Source organism: Hemibagrus wyckioides, linkage group LG07, assembly GCF_019097595.1.
Source record: "Hemibagrus wyckioides isolate EC202008001 linkage group LG07, SWU_Hwy_1.0, whole genome shotgun sequence".
Classification (NCBI taxonomy): Eukaryota; Metazoa; Chordata; class Actinopteri; order Siluriformes; family Bagridae; genus Hemibagrus; species Hemibagrus wyckioides.
The window spans coordinates 28,204,561-28,224,228 of NC_080716.1; the positions used below are offsets into that span (position 1 = coordinate 28,204,561).

The 19,668-nt window shown below is 42.4% G+C and overlaps 2 protein-coding genes across 2 annotated transcripts; one reads left to right on the forward strand and one right to left on the reverse strand.

Moving 5' to 3' along the window:
- The first annotated feature begins 1,523 nt into the window (after positions 1 to 1,523).
- On the forward strand, positions 1,524 to 9,718 carry tada1 (transcriptional adaptor 1). Its single transcript, XM_058394260.1, has 8 exons — positions 1,524 to 1,779; positions 2,106 to 2,197; positions 6,120 to 6,185; positions 6,292 to 6,392; positions 6,475 to 6,690; positions 6,808 to 6,959; positions 7,770 to 7,926; positions 9,061 to 9,718. Exons 1-8 carry the CDS (start codon positions 1,685 to 1,687, stop codon positions 9,211 to 9,213), a joined length of 1,032 nt encoding a protein of 343 aa, XP_058250243.1. The 5' UTR covers positions 1,524 to 1,684; the 3' UTR covers positions 9,214 to 9,718.
- Positions 9,719 to 10,535: 817 nt separating this feature from the next.
- Positions 10,536 to 12,262, reverse strand: LOC131355781 (transcription factor Jun-like). Its single transcript, XM_058394261.1, has one exon. It carries the CDS (start codon positions 12,232 to 12,234, stop codon positions 11,401 to 11,403), a length of 834 nt encoding a protein of 277 aa, XP_058250244.1. The 5' UTR covers positions 12,235 to 12,262; the 3' UTR covers positions 10,536 to 11,400.
- Positions 12,263 to 19,668: the final 7,406 nt, after the last annotated feature.

Genomic DNA, 19,668 nt, shown 5'->3' on the forward strand with positions numbered 1-19,668 from the left:
ACTCGATCCATACCAGGAAACACGATGTGTACTGCGCATGTGCGGAAACTGGCTTGCGAAATTGCTTCCATTATTATAACAGTCTGAAGAGCTTGAACACGGTCAAAACAGTAGAGATGGTAGTGGACTTCAGGAGGAACCCTCCAGTATTACCCCATCCCCATTACCCCCCCCCCACCACCATCATGGATAGAACTGTGGCTACTGTGGAGTCATTCAGTTTCCTGAGCTCTACCATCTCCCGGGACCTGAGGTGGGAAACACACATTGACTCCATTGTCAAAAAAGCCCAGCAGAGGTTGTTCTTTCTTCGCCAGCTGAGGAAGTTCAACCTGCCACAGGAGCTGTTAATACAGTTCTACTCAGCTGTCATTGAGTCTATTACGGTTTGGTTCGGCTCAGCCACCAAATCTGATATAAGAAGACTACAACGGATAGTCAGGACTGCTGAGAGGATTATTGGTGCCCACCTGCCCACTCTCCGAGAACTTTACACATCCAGAATGAGGAAACGTGGAGGTAGAATCACTCTGGACCCCACACACCTGGCCCACCCCCTCTTTGAACTTTTACCCTCCGGACAGCGCTACAGAGCAGTAAACGCCAGGACATCCAGACACAAGAACAGTTTCTTCCCTCAAGCCATTCATTTCCTAAACAATTAATCTGTCTGCCATCTCCTCCAGTGCAATAATAATCTATATATACATGTATGTATATAGGCACAAGTGCAATACTGTACATAAGTACCCTATTTATATTTCCATCCTACTTATATCGGTACTTCTATATTTTTTCTATATTATAATTTATTTCTGTGTATTCTAAAGCACCAAAAAAATTTCCTTGCACGTGTGAGTACACTACACACTACACACAATACACTCCGGTTTATACAGAACTCTCAATAAACTGAGATTTGCACAGGACTCATAAACACGCAGTTTTTGCACATAACATTTTTTGCACATCGAATAGGTCTGTAACCTTAAACACTTGTCTGGCACATTACTTGTTTTTCATTGCATTCTCCATATTTATTCCTAAATCTCTGTATTTAGTATTTTTCTGATATATTTTCTTATATTGTTATATTCTGCTATATTTGGTAATATTTTATATTTTTGTTATTTGATCTATTTTTTTTTGTTATATTTTTGTACCCTAATTTGGGTATTTTAGTCTATCTACTTCTGATGGCAGCAATTTCGCGCATGCGCAACACAAAACCCGAGTTTCCACGCATGCGCAGTGCGGGTCGTGCTTCAAGTGCGGGTCGAGTAGTGACCCGGCCTACTCCCTGTATAAATAACTGAGATTTTTTGTGCATGTATTAGAACTTGTTTAAACAATTAAACTTTTCAGTTAAACAGTCATTACTGAAAGTAAATAAAATAGTAATTTAACAGTTAAAAAAGAAAAAAAACAACAGAAAAGAAGTAGACGCATGCGCAGTACAAACCGTGTTGTGTCGCTCTGTACCACTCCTGAACAACAGGGGGCGGTGGACTTTTTTTCCAGAGGTGTAAAAGAAGCCTAAATCTCCTAGTGTGGCATGTCAACGCTATCAGACTTACAACGTGTGGCGCTTTTGTGATCTACATATCATAATACATACGGGATATTGATATTATTTGAAGATCAGCGTTATTCAGAGGCTACCCCCCCCTTTGTGTTTAGCTCGATGGTTGGCGCCGATGTCGCTATGGCAGCTCACGCGAGCGAACTGGAGTTGGCCAAGAAGAACTTAACGGACGCTATCGGGGACAACATCAAACAGTCCGCGTTTTATTTCATCTTTACATTTAAAACAATTATTAAAATAAAATGTTTTCTTAATGCATGTGAAAGGAGCGCGTGAGCTGCTGGCTAGCGGAATTGCATGTTTAGCTAAGATGGCTAGTTAACAGGCTAAAAAAAATAGAAATAAAACAAAAAAACAAACAAATAACCTGTAATTTGTTAATTAATTATATCCAAAACGCCTATAAATATATACTAATAGAGATACGTGGACATATTTCTGGTTTCTGAATTTTATTTATATTTATATGGTCTCTAATGCAGCGCTTACACCAATGTTTGTTTGTTTGTTTGTTTATTAGTTACTGGGCGAATTTAAAGCTGTGGTTTAAACAGAAAATCAGTAAAGAGGAGTTTGATGTTGAGGCTCGCCGACTTCTGGGACACGATAATGGTGAGATGTGATGCCGTAAAGTGTGTCTGTCTGTCTGTGTCTCCTGTGGGTCTGTCTGTCTGTGTGTCTCTCTCCTGTGTTTGTCTGTCTGTCTGTGTGTGTGTCTCTCTCTCTCCTGTGTTTGTCTGTCTGTCTGTGTGTCTCTCTCTCTCCTGTGTTTGTCTGTCTGTCTGTGTCTCTCTCTCTCTTCTGTGTTTGTCTGTGTGTGTGTCTCTCTCTCTCCTGTGTTTGTCTGTCTGTCTGTGTGTGTCCCTCTCTCCTCTTGTTTGTCTGTCTGTCTGTGTGTGTGTCTCTCTCTCTCCTGTGTTTGTCTGTCTGTCTGTGTGTGTCCCTCTCTCCTCTTGTTTGTCTGTCTGTCTGTGTGTGTGTCTCTCTCTCCTCTTGTTTGTCTGTCTGTCTGTGTGTGTGTCTCTCTCTCCTGTGTTTGTCTGTCTGTGTGTGTGTCTCTCTCTCCTGTGTTTGTCTGTCTGTGTGTGTGTGTCTCTCTCTCCTGTGTTTGTCTCTGTGTGTGTGTCTCTCTCTCTCCTGTGTTTGTCTGTCTGTGTGTGTGTGTCTCTCTCTCCTGTGTTTGTCTCTGTGTGTGTGTCTCTCTCTCTCCTGTGTTTGTCTGTCTGTCTGTGTGTCTCTCTCTCTCCTGTTTGTCTGTCTGTCTGTGTGTCTCTCTCTCTCTTGTGTTTGTCTGTCTGTCTCTCTCTCTTGTGTGTTTGTCTGTCTGTCTCTCTCTCTTGTTTGTCTGTCTGTGTCTCTCTCTCTCTTGTGTTTGTCTGTCTGTCTGTGTCTCTCTCTCTCTTGTGTTTGTCTGCCTGTCTGTGTGTCTCTCTCTCTCCTGTGTTTGTCTGTCTGTGTGTCTCTCTCTCTCCTGTGTTTGTCTGTCTGTCTCTCTCTCTCTTCTGTGTTTGTCTGTCTGTCTCTCTCTCTCTCCTGTGTTTGTCTGTCTGTCTGTGTGTGTGTCTCTCTGTCTCTCTCTCTCTCTCTCCTGTGTGTGTGTGTCTGTCTGTGTGTCTCTCTCTCTTGTGTTTGTCTGTCTCTCTCTCTCTCTCTTGTTTGTCTGTCTGTCTCTCTCTCTCTTCTGTGTTTGTCTGTCTGTCTCTCTCTCTCTCCTGTGTTTGTCTGTCTGTCTGTGTGTGTGTCTCTCTGTCTCTCTCTCTCTCTCTCCTGTGTGTGTGTGTCTGTCTGTGTGTCTCTCTCTCTTGTGTTTGTCTGTCTCTCTCTCTCTCTCTTGTGTTTGTCTGTCTGTCTGTGTCTCTCTCTCTCTCCTGTGTTTGTCTGTCTGTGTGTGTGTCTCTCTCCTGTGTTTCTGTCTCTCTGTGTCTCTCTCTCTCTCCTGTGTTTGTCTGTCTGTCTGTGTCTCTCTCTCTCTCCTGTGTTTGTCTGTCTGTCTGTGTGTCTCTCTCTCTCTCCTGTGTTTCTGTCTGTCTGTGTCTCTCTCTCTCTCCTGTGTCTGTCTGTCTGTGTGTCTCTCTCTCTCCTGTGTCTGTCTGTCTGTGTGTCTCTCTCTCCTGTGTCTGTCTGTGTGTCTCTCTCTCCTGTGTCTGTCTGTGTGTCTCTCTCTCTCCTGTGTCTGTCTGTGTGTGTCTCTCTCTCTCCTGTGTCTGTCTGTCTGTGTGTGTCTCTCTCTCTCCTGTGTCTGTCTGTCTGTCTGTGTCTCTCTCTCTCTCCTGTGTCTGTCTGTCTGTCTCCTGTGTGTGTGTGTGTGTCTGTCTGTCTCCTGTGTGTGTGTGTCTGTCTGTCTGTCTCCTGTGTGTGTGTGTGTGTCTGTCTGTCTCCTGTGTGTGTGTGTGTGTGTGTGTGTCTGTCTGTCTCCTGTGTGTGTGTGTGTGTGTGTCTGTCTGTCTCCTGTGTGTGTGTGTGTCTGTCTGTCTCCTGTGTGTGTGTGTGTGTGTGTGTCTGTCTGTCTGTCTCCTGTGTGTGTGTGTGTGTCTGTCTGTCTCCTGTGTGTGTGTGTCTGTCTGTCTGTCTCCTGTGTGTGTGTGTCTGTCTGTCTGTCTCCTGTGTGTGTGTGTGTCTGTCTGTCTGTCTCCTGTGTGTGTGTGTGTCTGTCTGTCTGTCTCCTGTGTGTGTGTGTCTGTCTGTCTGTCTCCTGTGTGTGTGTGTGTCTGTCTGTCTGTCTCCTGTGTGTGTGTGTGTGTCTGTCTGTCTGTCTCCTGTGTGTGTGTGTCTGTCTGTCTGTCTCCTGTGTGTGTGTGTGTCTGTCTGTCTGTCTCCTGTGTGTGTGTGTGTGTCTGTCTGTCTGTCTCCTGTGTGTGTGTGTGTCTGTCTGTCTGTCTCCTGTGTGTGTGTGTGTCTGTCTGTCTGTCTCCTGTGTGTGTGTGTGTCTGTCTGTCTGTCTCCTGTGTGTGTGTGTGTCTGTCTGTCTGTCTCCTGTGTGTGTGTCTGTCTGTCTGTCTGTCTCCTGTGTGTGTGTCTGTCTGTGTGCATGTCTTCTGTGTGCATGTCTTCTGTGTGTCTGTCTCCTGTGTCTGTGTGTGTCTGTCTGTCTGTCTCCTGTGTGTGTGTGTGTCTGTCTGTCTGTCTCCTGTGTGTGTGTCTGTCTGTCTGTCTGTCTCCTGTGTGTGTGTCTGTCTGTGTGCATGTCTTCTGTGTGTCTGTCTCCTGTCTGTGTGTGTCTGTCTGTCTGTGTGCCTGTCTGTGTGTCTGTCTGTCTGTGTGTGTCTCTCTCCTCTGTCTGTGTGTGTCTCTCTCCTCTGTCTGTGTGTGTCTCTCTCCTCTGTCTGTGTGTGTCTCTCTCCTCTGTCTGTGTGTGTCTCTCCTCTGTCTGTGTGTGTGTATATGTAAGAAATAACACTCAGTGTTGTTCTCTTATTGGAAATTAATCAACAACAGATTGTCATGGTGCAGAGCTACTCATCCCACACACACACACACACACACACACACACACACACACAGTCGATAACTTACTTATCATAACGTACTTATCATGTACAGTCGGTAACCTTGTACATGATAAGTGAATGGAATAAACTGGCTAATGGATATAGAGACACGGTCATTTCTTATTTACACCAATCAGGAATAACATTATGACCACCTGCCTAATATCGTGTTGGTCCCCCTTTTGCTGCCAAAACAGCCCTGACCCTGTCGAGGCATGGACTCCACTAGATTAATGCTGGTTCTGATAGAAAGGTGTCAGAATATACAGTGCATCACAGTTTGTTGTGTATGGTGCTGCATAACCGCAGACCAGTCAGGGTGCCCATGCTGACCCCTGTGCACCACCGAAAGCACCAACAATGGGCACGAGAACATCAAAACTGGACCACGGAGCAATGGAAGAAGGTGGCCTGGTCTGATGAATCACATTTTCTTTTACATCACATGGATGGACGGGTGCGTGTGTGTCTCGTACCTGGGGAACACATGGCACCAGGATGCACTATGGGAAGAAGGCAAGCCGGCGGTGTCATGCTTTGGGCAATGTTCTGCTGGGAAACCTTGGGTCCTGCCGTCTATGTGGATGTTACTTGGACACGTACCACTTACCTAAGCATTGTTACAGACCATGTACACCCTTTCATGGAAACAATATTCCCTGATGGCTGTGGTCTCTTTCAGCAGGATAATGCACCGTGCCTCAAAGCAGAAATGGCTCAGGAATGGTTTGTTGACCACAACAACCAGTTTGAGGTGTTGACTCGGCCTCTAAATTCCTCAGATCTCAATCCAATCCAGCTTCTGTGGGATGTGCTGGACAAACAGTCCGATCCATGACTTGATCCCACCTCACAACTTCCAGGACTTAAAGGATCTGCTGCTAACATCTTGGTGCCAGATACCACAGCACACCTTCAGGGATCTAGTGGAGTCCATGCCTCGATGGGTCAGGGCTGTTTTGACAGCAAATCACAATATTAGGCAGGTGGTCATAATGTTATGACTGATCGGTGTATTTATTTGTGTGTGTGTTTTGTTTTTGTAGTTCATGTCCACAATGACTTCCTGCTGGCCATTCTCACACGCTGCCAGATTATTGTGTCCACACCAGGTATGGCTACAAATTTTACAGCCAAAAGCTGCTCTAAAGTAAATATTCAGAGACCCCGAAAAAAAAAGGTGTGTGTCAGTTTTTGTTTCATTGTTTTTTTTTGCAGCTGATGTCCCCGGCTCGCTGCAGTGGTCCAGTGGTTCTGCCTCAAAGCCGGCCAAGCCAAAAGGAAAAAAGAAATTTTCCTCGGTGCGGCAGAAATTCGACGTAAGTCCTTCCTCCGTCTCTCATTGCTCTCGTTTAAGTTGGTGTATGTGTACGCTGATCTTCTCGGTTCATCTCTGTTCAGCATCGCTTCCAGCCTCAGAACCCGCTGAGTGGAGCTCAGACCTTCAGCCCCCGCGAGGCTGGAGCAGAGGAGGAAGAGATGATGAAGCTCAGCGCTCACACACTCTTACTGCCCACACGAGGGCAGCTGGAGGCCCGAATGATGGTCACCGCCTTCGAGATGGGCCTTGATAACGTCACAGAGGATGCCGTGAGCACTGTAGTGTGTGCTCTTGAGGTGTGTGTGTGTGATCACAAAGACATGTAGCATCATGTAGTTGGGAACAATACAGGAAAGTATGTATTTGAGAATAAAGATACAGTAACTTTTTATGTCTTTATCCATCCTGTTCAGGTGCATTTAAAAGACCTCATCACTGCAGTGGTGTCGCGGAGAAAAGCCTACCGTCTGAGAGAGGGACACTTCCAGTACGCCTTCGGCAGCGACGTCGCACCGCAGCCCTACCTCAAGAACAGCCAGGCTGCATATCACACGGTCACAGAGTAGTGAGTCTCTTCACTGTCTTTAGATTTCAGCATCCTGAGCTGACCAGATGGGTTTTTCACATTCAATACACACCGATCAGCCATAACATTATGACCAGTGAGAGGTGAAGTGAATAAGACTGATGATCTCCTCATCATGGCACCTGTTAGTGGGTGGGATATATTAGACAGCAATGTCCTCAAAGTTGATGTTAGAAGCAGGAAAAATGGACAAGCGTAAGGATTTGAGCGAGTTTGACAGCGGACAGATTGTGATGGCTAGACCACTGGATCAGAGCATCTCCAAAACTGCAGCTCGTGTGGGGTGTTCCCGGTCTGCAGTGGTCAGTATCTATCAAAAGTATCATTTAAGCCCTGTAAGTTCCAGGACTTAAAGGACCTGCTGCTAACATAGCACAGCACACCTTCAGGGATCTAGTGCAGTCCATGGCTCAAAGGGTCAGGGCAGCAAAAGGGGGACCAACACAATATTAGGCAGGTGGTTATAATGTTATGCCTGATCGGTGTATACTCCATGTTCACAGTTTTAAATATCTTAAAATCTCACATTCTTCTTTTAGGTATTCACATACTTTTGGCTGTATAGTCTAGATTTCTGGATTCTCAGATACAAAGCAGCAGAATTGTGTTCCGGGATTGTTGTCATGGTGATAGTGTCATCCCTTTGTGTAAACTTGTGTTCCTCAAGTGTTGGAGTGGAAAGTTAAATCTTAAATGACGTTTTATTAGACATTTACCGTGGTGTGTGTGTGTGTGTGTGTAAATAATGTGACTGTGATGTTTATAGTCCTGTCTCCGTCTACCCCACAGCCCACCTCCCAGTGCCTCGCTGCCGGCTGCTCCGCTCCCTCAGGTGTCTCCGGATGATGCCGAACAGCAGGCTGCTTTCCTACTGGCCTGCTCCGGCTCCAGTGCCCCCGCCCCTCTACCTCCCATCAACACGTATGATCTCCTGGAGGCTCTACAGGTGACATCTGACTCTCTACAGCCCTCTGTTTTTACCACATTATCAGTTTATTCAGGCAGGAATATCAGTGTATTGTCATTCCCTAATGCCTTACACTATAGTCACGTCATATTTCTATGGAATGTAGCTTTTATTTGTACAGCAGACAAAAAAAAAAGTGTCTGTGAGGAGAAATGTGTTCATGTAACATTTAGGGAAGGAGTCTCCAGTGTCAGTGGTAAAGCTGTGACTAAGTTTTCAACAGAGGAGGAAAAAAGAGAGGCTGATGAGGGAAAGACTGTTTAAGGAACTTAAATGTATCTATAAATGGATAAAAATATCATACATCATTCTGTAACAGATAACAAGACGGCAAATTGTGGATGCACTTTGTATATAAGAATAGAATGTTAGCCATTATCTCTCTCTCCAGGTGATTGTTTTGGTAATTTCGTAATCACTCGTTCCGGCTGTGACACGAACAAGAACGACTCGTTTTGATGTGTTATTGTTTCCATAGTAACAGCTCATAAACACAGACTTCTTATGTAGCCGCTCCACCTAATCGAAGACTATTATCTTGTCTTTCTAGATGATCCAGAGCAATAAATCTCACTATTAAACTGTCCAGTTAGCACACATGAATAAATTAAACATTATCATTCCATCCGCTGTTATATAAAAGTCATACACTATGAAGAGCACACTACCACATCACACCACCCATTATTTTCGTCTAACAGCACGTTTTTTCCTGTCATTTCTTAATAAAAAAGGTGAGACTAAACTGTTGACGTGTGTCAGTTTCGCTTAGTCACCCTCCTGACTTCACTCCGTAACCTCAGGCGTCACGTTGTGTAATAATAATAATGCTTAGGTAGTATTTCTCGTCCTAAAATGCAAACGAGGAGCTTCAGCATACGATACGTGAAGAAACATACTTGTATTTTTCTGGACCAAGTTCACAGGCTGAGATTAGTTGTTTAATGTTCTTGTACATTTTAGATAGATTCCACTCAAAGGAACAAAGCATCACAAACTGTCCACGTTTGCAGAATAAATGCAATCTTGCTTTGCGCTTAAAAGCACATCACACTCGTGTCTGTCCAGGACTGATTTTAAACCAAACCGTGTGTGTGTGTGTGTTGTGATCAGGTGCACCGCAGCGTGATGCCGTCTCACACCGTGTACGCTCTGAACATGGAGCGCATCCTCGCCCGGCTCTGGCACCCGAGTCACGAGGAACTAGAGCAGGACAACATCCATAGACAGCGGCTGGCCGCCAAAGAGGGCCTGTCACTCTGCTGAAGCTCCGCCCATGTCCTTTGGTTACCCCTACAACACAGCTTCCTGCTTCTGCACAAGGAGAACACCTAGACCATATATATATATATATATATATATATATATATATATATATATATATATATATATATATATATATATATATATAAATATAAACATTATAATGGACAGTGTGGACTTCCAGATGTTTTGTTAAACTATTACACTTTATTCAAATGGTTTGTATTTATTTTAACGGTTTGCAGTGTAATGAAATACATCCACTTCAACAAACCAGTACATTTATTTTCATTAAACACAGCTTCAGTGCTCAGAATTGTCCCTCACAGGCCAGTTATGGTTTTACATAGCTAGTGTCCGTGCTGGACAATTTATATAACATCCCTCTGTTTTTTTTTGTTTTTTTTTTGGTCCTTGTAAATATTTGCTTATGAAGTCACGTTCCTACACGTTTACTTTATAAATGGAAAGTTTGCAAATACAGGAAATAAATCTCGTCTCACGTTCAGTCCTTTTTCCTTATTTACATCCGGCCCACTTTTCAGCTCTCTCACCTGTTACACGACAAGCCCACCTGTGAGGCGCACTTCCTCCACAAGAGCCGCCCTCATGTCGTCTACACAACCTCAAAGTGCTCCTGTAATCCACAGGGGGGAGAAAGTAATGGCACCCCTCCCACCTAAAATGGTCAATTTTGCTTTCCTGGATTCTCAGTGACTTTTCTCTCATCTCAATCATCAATCTTTATTCTTCTTATTGTCTGTAATAGAAGGAGTAATTATCGCTCTTAATTACCGTATGATTCCTGCGGTTCCTTCTAACCTGAATCAGCAGACAGAATCGTGTCATTTCTTGTTTCAGTTCCCCTTTTAACCCAAGGACAGGAAGAGAAGTGATGGATTTCCTGCTCTCTTGGACTTGAGAGCTAAAACCTACATCTGGTTAGAAATGTACCTTTATATATTTATATATAAATATATAATTTTGTGTCTTGGTGTGTGTGCAACATTTTTTTTTTCTAACTATAGGAAGAGGAATTAGCAAAAGCTTTTCACCACACCTAGACACAAGATTTAACCGGTTGATGCTACTTTCTGCTAGATGTGTTAAAAATGTTTAACAATGCACATGCCTTGCATATAAAGGGCAAGAAGCTGTGATTCTCACATGCTTTTCTAGCACTTATGTGATCTGATAGGGTGTTTTTTTAATTATAATTAATGCTCAATCTGGGACTTTTCTAGAATCTCTTGTTTAAAGACACATCTAGTGTATGAACTTATGTATGAGCATTTGCAAGCATTCTACCACAAGGTTATAAACACACGTACGCCTTCAAGAAGTTCGAAGAAGCTCTGTTTATTTCATTGCACTGAAAAGTGTGTCGCTTTTGTACACGGAGCATCACGTCGCCGTCTAATCATCAGAACGGGACGTGAGATGGGAAAAGAAAATAAAACAAACCCTGCGTACAGGCTGAATGATAGTATAAAATATGTTTACATTATTTATTTATTTATTTTACTTTACAATGTATAGGACAAAGATCATAGAAAACCTATAAACAGTGCAAAACTGTATATTAGCAAAAAGACGTGTGTGTGTGGGGGGGGGGGTGATGAAAAGATGAAACCAAGAGTATAAAATTTGTTCATTTATGGTCAGTAAGTGCTTCGGTCAGGGTTGCAGTGGATCTGGAGTATCCCTATCCTGGGAAAACTAGGCCTGAGGAGGGAATACATCCAGGATCGGACATTATGCATGCACACACACACACATACATACACACATACACATATATATACACCTAGGGGTAATTTAGAGTCACCTGCATATTGTGAGAAAACCAGAAAGGAACCCCTGAACTTCCTTTGCACATTGGAAGACAAGTTGTTTTTAAAAACTCACAGTGCAAATCTGATTAAAGGAGCTGTGTGTCATTTTAGACACTTCTCTAAGTGAACATTTTTTTAAGTCCAGGTCAAACCCAGCATGCTGTGGAGTAATTACAGTACATGTGCAGAGTAAGGTGCATTTTAGAGAAGGAAGGGGGGGGCGATAAACGAATTTCTGGGTCTGGGGGAAAATAAAAAGTAAACCGCATCCTGAAATAAAAAAAGGGAAAACTGGCATGGTGTGTTTGTTTTCGGTTTAAAAAAAAAATAAAATAAAAAAAGACGTACCACAGCTTTAAAACTCTTTAACAGTCTGCAGCTGCTGGCTGAGGAGTTTGCAGCCGCTCTTGATGTGATCCAGGAGCTGGTGCCTGAGCTGCGTGACCTGGTCTCTGAGCGTCTCCGCGGCGCCGCGCAGTTCCCCGTTCTCCCCCGTTAACCGGCTCACTCTCTCCTCCAGCCGCGCGAGACGCTCCAGCTTCCGCTTCCGGCACTTGGAGGCGGCCACGCGGTTTCTCATGCGCTTTCTCTCGGCTTTGATCCTCTCCTGGTCCTCCATGTCGATGGGAGACAGCGGGGGCGTCTCCGGGACTTTTTGCGACTCGTCCTTGAGCGCCGGCGCGCAGCCGAACTGCGGCGGCGCGCACGGCGGCGCGTCGGTGTACGCGTCCCACGTGTGGCTCAGATGCTCCGCAAAGCCGCAGGCGTGAGACGACGTCGCCGTGGCCACGGGTGGGACGTCGTCGTGGTTATTGGCCATCCTCTGGTGGCACTGAAACTCCTCCAGGGCGAAGGCATCGTGCTCGTCCGCGGCGTGTTTTGGAGCGGGGAAGGCGCGCGCTGGACCGGAAACAGGGGTCGTAGGCGCTAGACCGTTGCAGGACTGGATGAGGAGTCGCTCGAGCTCCGGGGAGGTGAGTTTGAGTAGCTGGAGGTCGGGGGACGTGAGCGTGAGCGCGTCGTGCGTGTCGGCGAGGTTCAGGCTCATGTTGCGCGTCAGGGTTTCGTATCCGTTCCCTCCAGCCTCGCCGTGATGATGATGATGATGATGATTATGATGATGATTATGATGATGATGATGATGATTTAAACCAGCATCCAGAGCTTCATTATAAAACAAACCATCCATTTCTTTCCTTTTGTTTTATTTCTGCAGTGCCCGTGAAAAGATGGAAAGCGCGCGCGTAAAGCAAAAACAAACCCGCAAAACTTGCGCACCGTGAAAAGAAAAAAAGTTCACAACTTCAAACTGATCATCCGGTAACGGAAACAACAACAACAACAACAACTATTGTTTAGGAAAGTTTTCCTTCGTTCCGAACAAGATCTTGAAACATCCTCTCTCTCACTTCCGACGTGGAAACAAAGTTTCTTGGTGGGTTGTTATTTTTTTGTTTTTTTTTTTTGTTCTCTCTCTCTCTCTCTCTCTCTCTCTCGGAGGCACGGCGCAGCTCGAGCACTGAAAATAAAGATGATGTCATGTCAAACGGAACCCACTGGTCCGCACGACCGCGGTGGGCGGGGCTCCAGCTCTCCACAGCCGCCGCCCACCGCAATGCTTGATGGGATGAGGTAATGCTCTTATTCATTGAGCGGTGCACCTTGGGATTACGTATTGCACTGGTGGATCTGATTACTCGGGGTTGCAGAGGCAATGGACGGAGAAGTGTTTACATCAGACGTGGGGTAAATGTAAAGGCTAAATAAAAAGGAATAATAAGATCAGTATGAGCGCGTGCCTGTGTATGATGATGATGATGATGATGAAGCAGTAGTCTAAGGAGCAGTGTGGAAAGTCAACTTTCTGCTATTTTCAAGTCCTCGTGTCTCATCCTGATGAGAGAACTGTGTGTTTTTCCTCGCTCATGGAAGCGCTTCAGCAGTTGCCCCGGCGGCACGTCAACAAACACGTGGAGGTATTTGGCACGTGGAGGCGAAATCTCAGCTCGGAACATCTGAGCCAGGGCTGATCGTCAAGCTCACGGGTCCTGGGGTGAAAATGCGAGCTCGGACCCGACTTCTGTACAGATTTCACATCTTCTCTTTGCTCCCCATTTCCGTCTGGGTTTCCTCTGAGATCTCCCGTTTCCTCCCAGACTCCAAAACACAAACACACACACACACACACACACACACACACACACACACATAAGGGCGTTTAGGGGAATCTACTGTAAGTTTCTCTGATTTGTGAATGATGTCAGGTCCAAAGTGTTCTCTTACCTCACCGCATCCGCCTGACGGCCAGACACAACGACTGGAATCACGCCGAGATAAATAAATAAATAAAAAGCTGCATTAAGTCATGTTATACCCGCTGAAACTGAACTCGAGTAAACACACGTGCGCATGCGCGTTTCCGATGGCGATGCCAAGTTCACTTTCTCTTTCTTTCTTTCTTTCTTTCTTTCTTTCTTTCTTTCTTTCTTTCTTTCACTCTCCCTTACTTGTTCTTTCTTTCTTTCTTTCTTTCTTTCTTTCTTTCTTTCTTTCTTTCTTTCACTCTCCCTTACTTGTTCTCTCCATCTTTCTTTCTTTCTTTCTTTCTTTCTTTCTTTCTTTCTTTCTTTCTTTCTTTCTTTCTTTCACTCTCCCTTACTTGTTCTCTCCATCTTTCTTTCTTTCTTTCTTTCTTTCTTTCTTTCTTTCTTTCTTTCTTTCACACAAATCCTGTGAAAATGCCATGTGAAGTGAATCGTTAAAAGACGAGTGAACTACATACATAATATGAATGTAAGTGAAATGAAAAGTGCATGTAAAAAGAAGGGAAATGAATAAATAAAGGAATTGTGTGTAAAAAATCACAGGTGTGAATTAAAGAGTCAGCTGAGGGTCAGGAGGTAAAAGGAAGTGAAACACATGAAAAATGCTCTGTGGATAGAAATGAAACAAAAAAATGACCAAAATTAGGAAAGTAAGTGAGCTTTCACTCCCGCAGCGGTGACGTCTTCATTCCACATCTCCTCTGTCCTCAAGACGAGTCAGTGATACACACCGTGATACACACCATGAGACACACTTCAATAAACATCTGTGGCACTGACTGTGATACACACACTAATACACACTACAATACACACTGTAACACACTCATACACACTACAATACACACTGTAACACACACTGATACACACTACAATACACACTGTAACACACACTCATACACACTACAATACACACTGTAACACACTCATACACACTACAATACACACTGTAACACACACTCATACACACTACAATACACACTGTAACACACACTCATACACACTACAATACACACTGTAACACACTCATACACACTACAATACACACTGTAACACACACTGATACACACTACAATACACACTGTAACACACACTCATACACACTACAATACACACTGTAACACACTCATACACACTACAATACACACTGTAACACACACTGATACACACTACAATACACACTGTAACACACACTCATACACACTACAATACACACTGTAACACACTCATACACACTACAATACACACTGTAACACACACTGATACACACTACAATACACACTGTAACACACACTAATACACACTACAATACACACTGTAACACACTCATACACACTACAATACACACTGTAACACACACTGATACACACTACAATACACACTGTAACACACACTCATACACACTACAATACACACTGTAACACACTCATACACACTACAATACACACTGTAACACACACTGATACACACTACAATACACACTGTAACACACACTCATACACACTACAATACACACTGTAACACACTCATACACACTACAATACACACTGTAACACACACTGATACACACTACAATACACACTGTAACACACACTCATACACACTACAATACACACTGTAACACACACTCATACACACTACAATACACACTGTAACACACACTGATACACACTACAATACACACTGTAACACACACTAATACACACTACAATACACACTGTAACACACACTCATACACACTACAATACACACTGTAACACACTCATACACACTACAATACACACTGTAACACACACTGATACACACTACAATACACACTGTAACACACACTCATACACACTACAATACACACTGTAACACACACTCATACACACTACAATACACACTGTAACACACACTGATACACACTACAATACACACTGTAACACACTCATACACACTACAATACACACTGTAACACACACTCATACACACTACAATACACACTGTAACACACACTCATACACACTACAATACACACTGTAACACACACTCATACACACTACAATACACACTGTAACACACACTCATACACACTACAATACACACTGTAACACACACTCATACACACTACAATACACACTGTAACACACACTGATACACACTACAATACACACTGTAACACACTCATACACACTACAATACACACTGTAACACACACTCATACACACTACAATACACACTGTAACACACACTCATACACACTACAATACACACTGTAACACACACTCATACACACTACAATACACACTGTAACACACACTCATACACACTACAATACACACTGTAACACACACTCATACACACTACAATACACACTGTAACACACACTCATACACACTACAATACACACTGTAACACACTCATACACACTACAATACACACTGTAACACACACTCATACACACTACAATACACACTGTAACACACTAATACACACTACAATACACACTGTAACACACACTCATGCACACTACAATACATACTGTAACACACTCATACACACTACAATACACACTGTAACACACTAATACACACTACAATACACACTGTAACACACACTCATACACACTACAATACACACTGTAACACACACTCATACACACTACAATACACACTGTAACACACACTCATACACACTACAATACACACTGTAACACACACTCATACACACTACAATACACACTGTAACACACACTCATACACACTACAATACACACTGTAACACACACTCATACACACTACAATACACACTGATACACACTACAATACACACTGTAACACACACTGATACACACTACAATACACACTGTAATAAACACTGTAATACACACACTGATACACACTACAATACACACTAACACACACTGATACACAATACAACATACACTACAATACACACTGTAACACACACTGATTCACACTACAATACACACTGTAACACACACTGATACACACTACAATACACACTGTAACACACTGATTCACAATACAACATACACTACAATACACACTGTAACACACACTGATACACACTACAATACACACTGTAACACACACTGATACACACTGTAACACACACTGATACACACTACAATACACACTGTAACACACACAGGTGATACACACTGTAGCACACTCTGTAACACACTCAGTAACACACACTGTAACACACAGTAGCACACTCAGTAACACACACAGTAATACACACAGTAACACACACTGTAACACACACAGTAACACACACAGTAATACACACAGTAACACACTCAGTAATACACACTGTAACACACAGTATTACACACAGTAACACACACTGTAACACACACAATGTAACACACACAGTAATATACACAGTAACACCCTCAGTAATACACACTGTAACACACACAGTAACACACTCAGTAACACACACAGTATTACACACAGTAACACACTCAGTAACACACAGTAACACACTCAGTAATACACACTGTAACACACACAGTAACACACACTGTAACACACACTATAACACACACAGTATTACACACAGTAACACACACTGTAACACACACAGTAACACACAATGTAACACACACAGTAATACACACAGTAATACACACAGTAACACACTCAGAAATACACACTGTAACACACACAGTAACACACACAGTAATACACACAGTAATACACACTGTAACACACAATGTAACACACAGTAATATACACAGTAACACACTCAGTAATACACACTGTAACACACACTGTAACACACACAGTAACACACAGTATTACACACAGTAACACACACAGTAATACACAATGTAACACACACAGTAACACACACAGTAACACACACAGTAACACACACAGTAATACACACAGTAACACACAATGTAACACACACAGTAATACACACAGTAACACACAGTAATACACACAGTAACACACAATGTAACACACACAGTAATACACACAGTAATATACACAGTAACACACTCAGTAATACACACTGTAACACACACAGTAACACACACAGTAATACACACTGTAACACACACAGTAACACACACAGTAACACACACAGTAATACACAATGTAACACACACGGTAACACACTCAGTAACACAGACAGTAATACACACTGTAACACACACAGTAATACACACTGTAACACACAATGTAACACACACAGTAATACACACTGTAACACACACTGTAACACACACTGTAATACACACAGTAACACACACAGTAACACACAGAGTAATACACACAGTAATACACACTGTAACACACACTGTAACACACACAGTAACACACACAGTAATACACACAGTAACACACACTGTAACACACAGTAACACACAAAGTAATACACACAGTAACACACACAGTAATACACACAGTAACACACACAGTAATACACACAGTAACACACACAGTAACACGCACAGTAACACACACAGTAACACACACAGTAACACACACAGTAACACACACTGTAACACACACAGTAATACACACTGTAACACACAGTAATACACACAGTAACACACACAGTAACACACACAGTAATACACACAGTAATACACACTGTAACACACACTAACACACACTGTAACACACACAGTAACACACACTGTAACACACACAGTAACACACACAGTAACACACACTGTAACACACACTAACACACACTGTAACACACACAGTAACACACACTGTAACACACACAGTAACACACACAGTAATACACACAGTAACACACACTGTAACACACACAGTAACACACACAGTAATACACACGGTAACACACACAGTAACACACACTGTAACACACACAGTAACACACACTGTAACACACACAGTAACACACACTGTAACACACACTGTAACACACACAGTAACACACACTGTAACACACACAGTAACACACACTGTAACACACACAGTAACACACACAGTAACACACACAGTAACACACACTGTAACACACACTGTAACACACACAGTAACACACACAGTAACACACACACTGCTCGGCTCTGTGATGTGATGCCCAGACTTTCTCACACTCCTGCTGTAGACTGACTGCATGTCTGGGATAAATGACTCTGATGAATCACTCTGATGAATCACTGAGACGACTCGTCTGTTTATGAACGCCTACGACTTCGTGTGCTGGCAGGTTTCTCTCCATCAGAACGTCTGCCATATGGAAAACTCTAAATGTAAATCACGTGGCCTTCTTCACGTGTCGGACGTGAACTTTCGTTTCATTTAAAATATTTCAACCTAAGTAGATTATCATCATGTTCTGGTGATTTGGTTTAAAAGTGACTCACTGAATCAGTTTCAGTATTTATGGAGCAGATATTTATAGGGTTTATCCTACACTGTAACATCAGTGCTTCATTATTAAACTAAATCAACAAATCTTTATTAAATAAAGTGTTTATTATTAAATTCATTCAAAATTATTATTAAAAACTAGTAAAAGTGGGAAATATGTGTACATAGTACATTAATGAAAGTGTGGACAGTAGCTTAAAAATCTGGTTATTTTTATTCACTTTTGAATTCGTTATATCTAATTTAATTTTATTTTATTTTAACTTTGTTTTTTTACTTATTTTAATTTAATACAATACAATTTTACTGTTAGATATTTTAGTATTATTATTAGTAGCTGTACTATAGTTCAATATTAATGCACACTTTTGTTTATAGATTTGTATTATTAAACATTAAAGGCTATCTATCTATCTATCTATCTATCTATCTATCTATCTATCTATCTATCTATCTATCCGTCTGTCTGTTTGTCTATCTATCTATCTATCTATCTATCTATCTATCTATCTATCTATCTATCTATCTATCTATCTATCTATCTATCCGTCTGTCTGTTTGTCTATCTATCTATCTATCTATCTATCTATCTATCTATCTATCTATCTATCCGTCTGTCTGTTTGTCTATCTATCTATCTATCTATCTATCTATCTATCTATCTATCTATCTATCTATCTATCTATCTATCTATCTATCTATCTATCTATCCGTCTGTCTGTTTGTCTATCTATCTATCTATCTATCTATCTATCTATCTATCTATCTATCTATCTATCTATCTATCTATCTATCTATTATTTGTTTATCTGTATGTTTGTGTAATAATAAAGCTCACATCATGTTATTTTAATTTTTTTTTTCATTTCCCCTGACGCTGGCTCACTGACGTCAGCGCGTTGTGGGTTTTTTTACGCTTCGCGG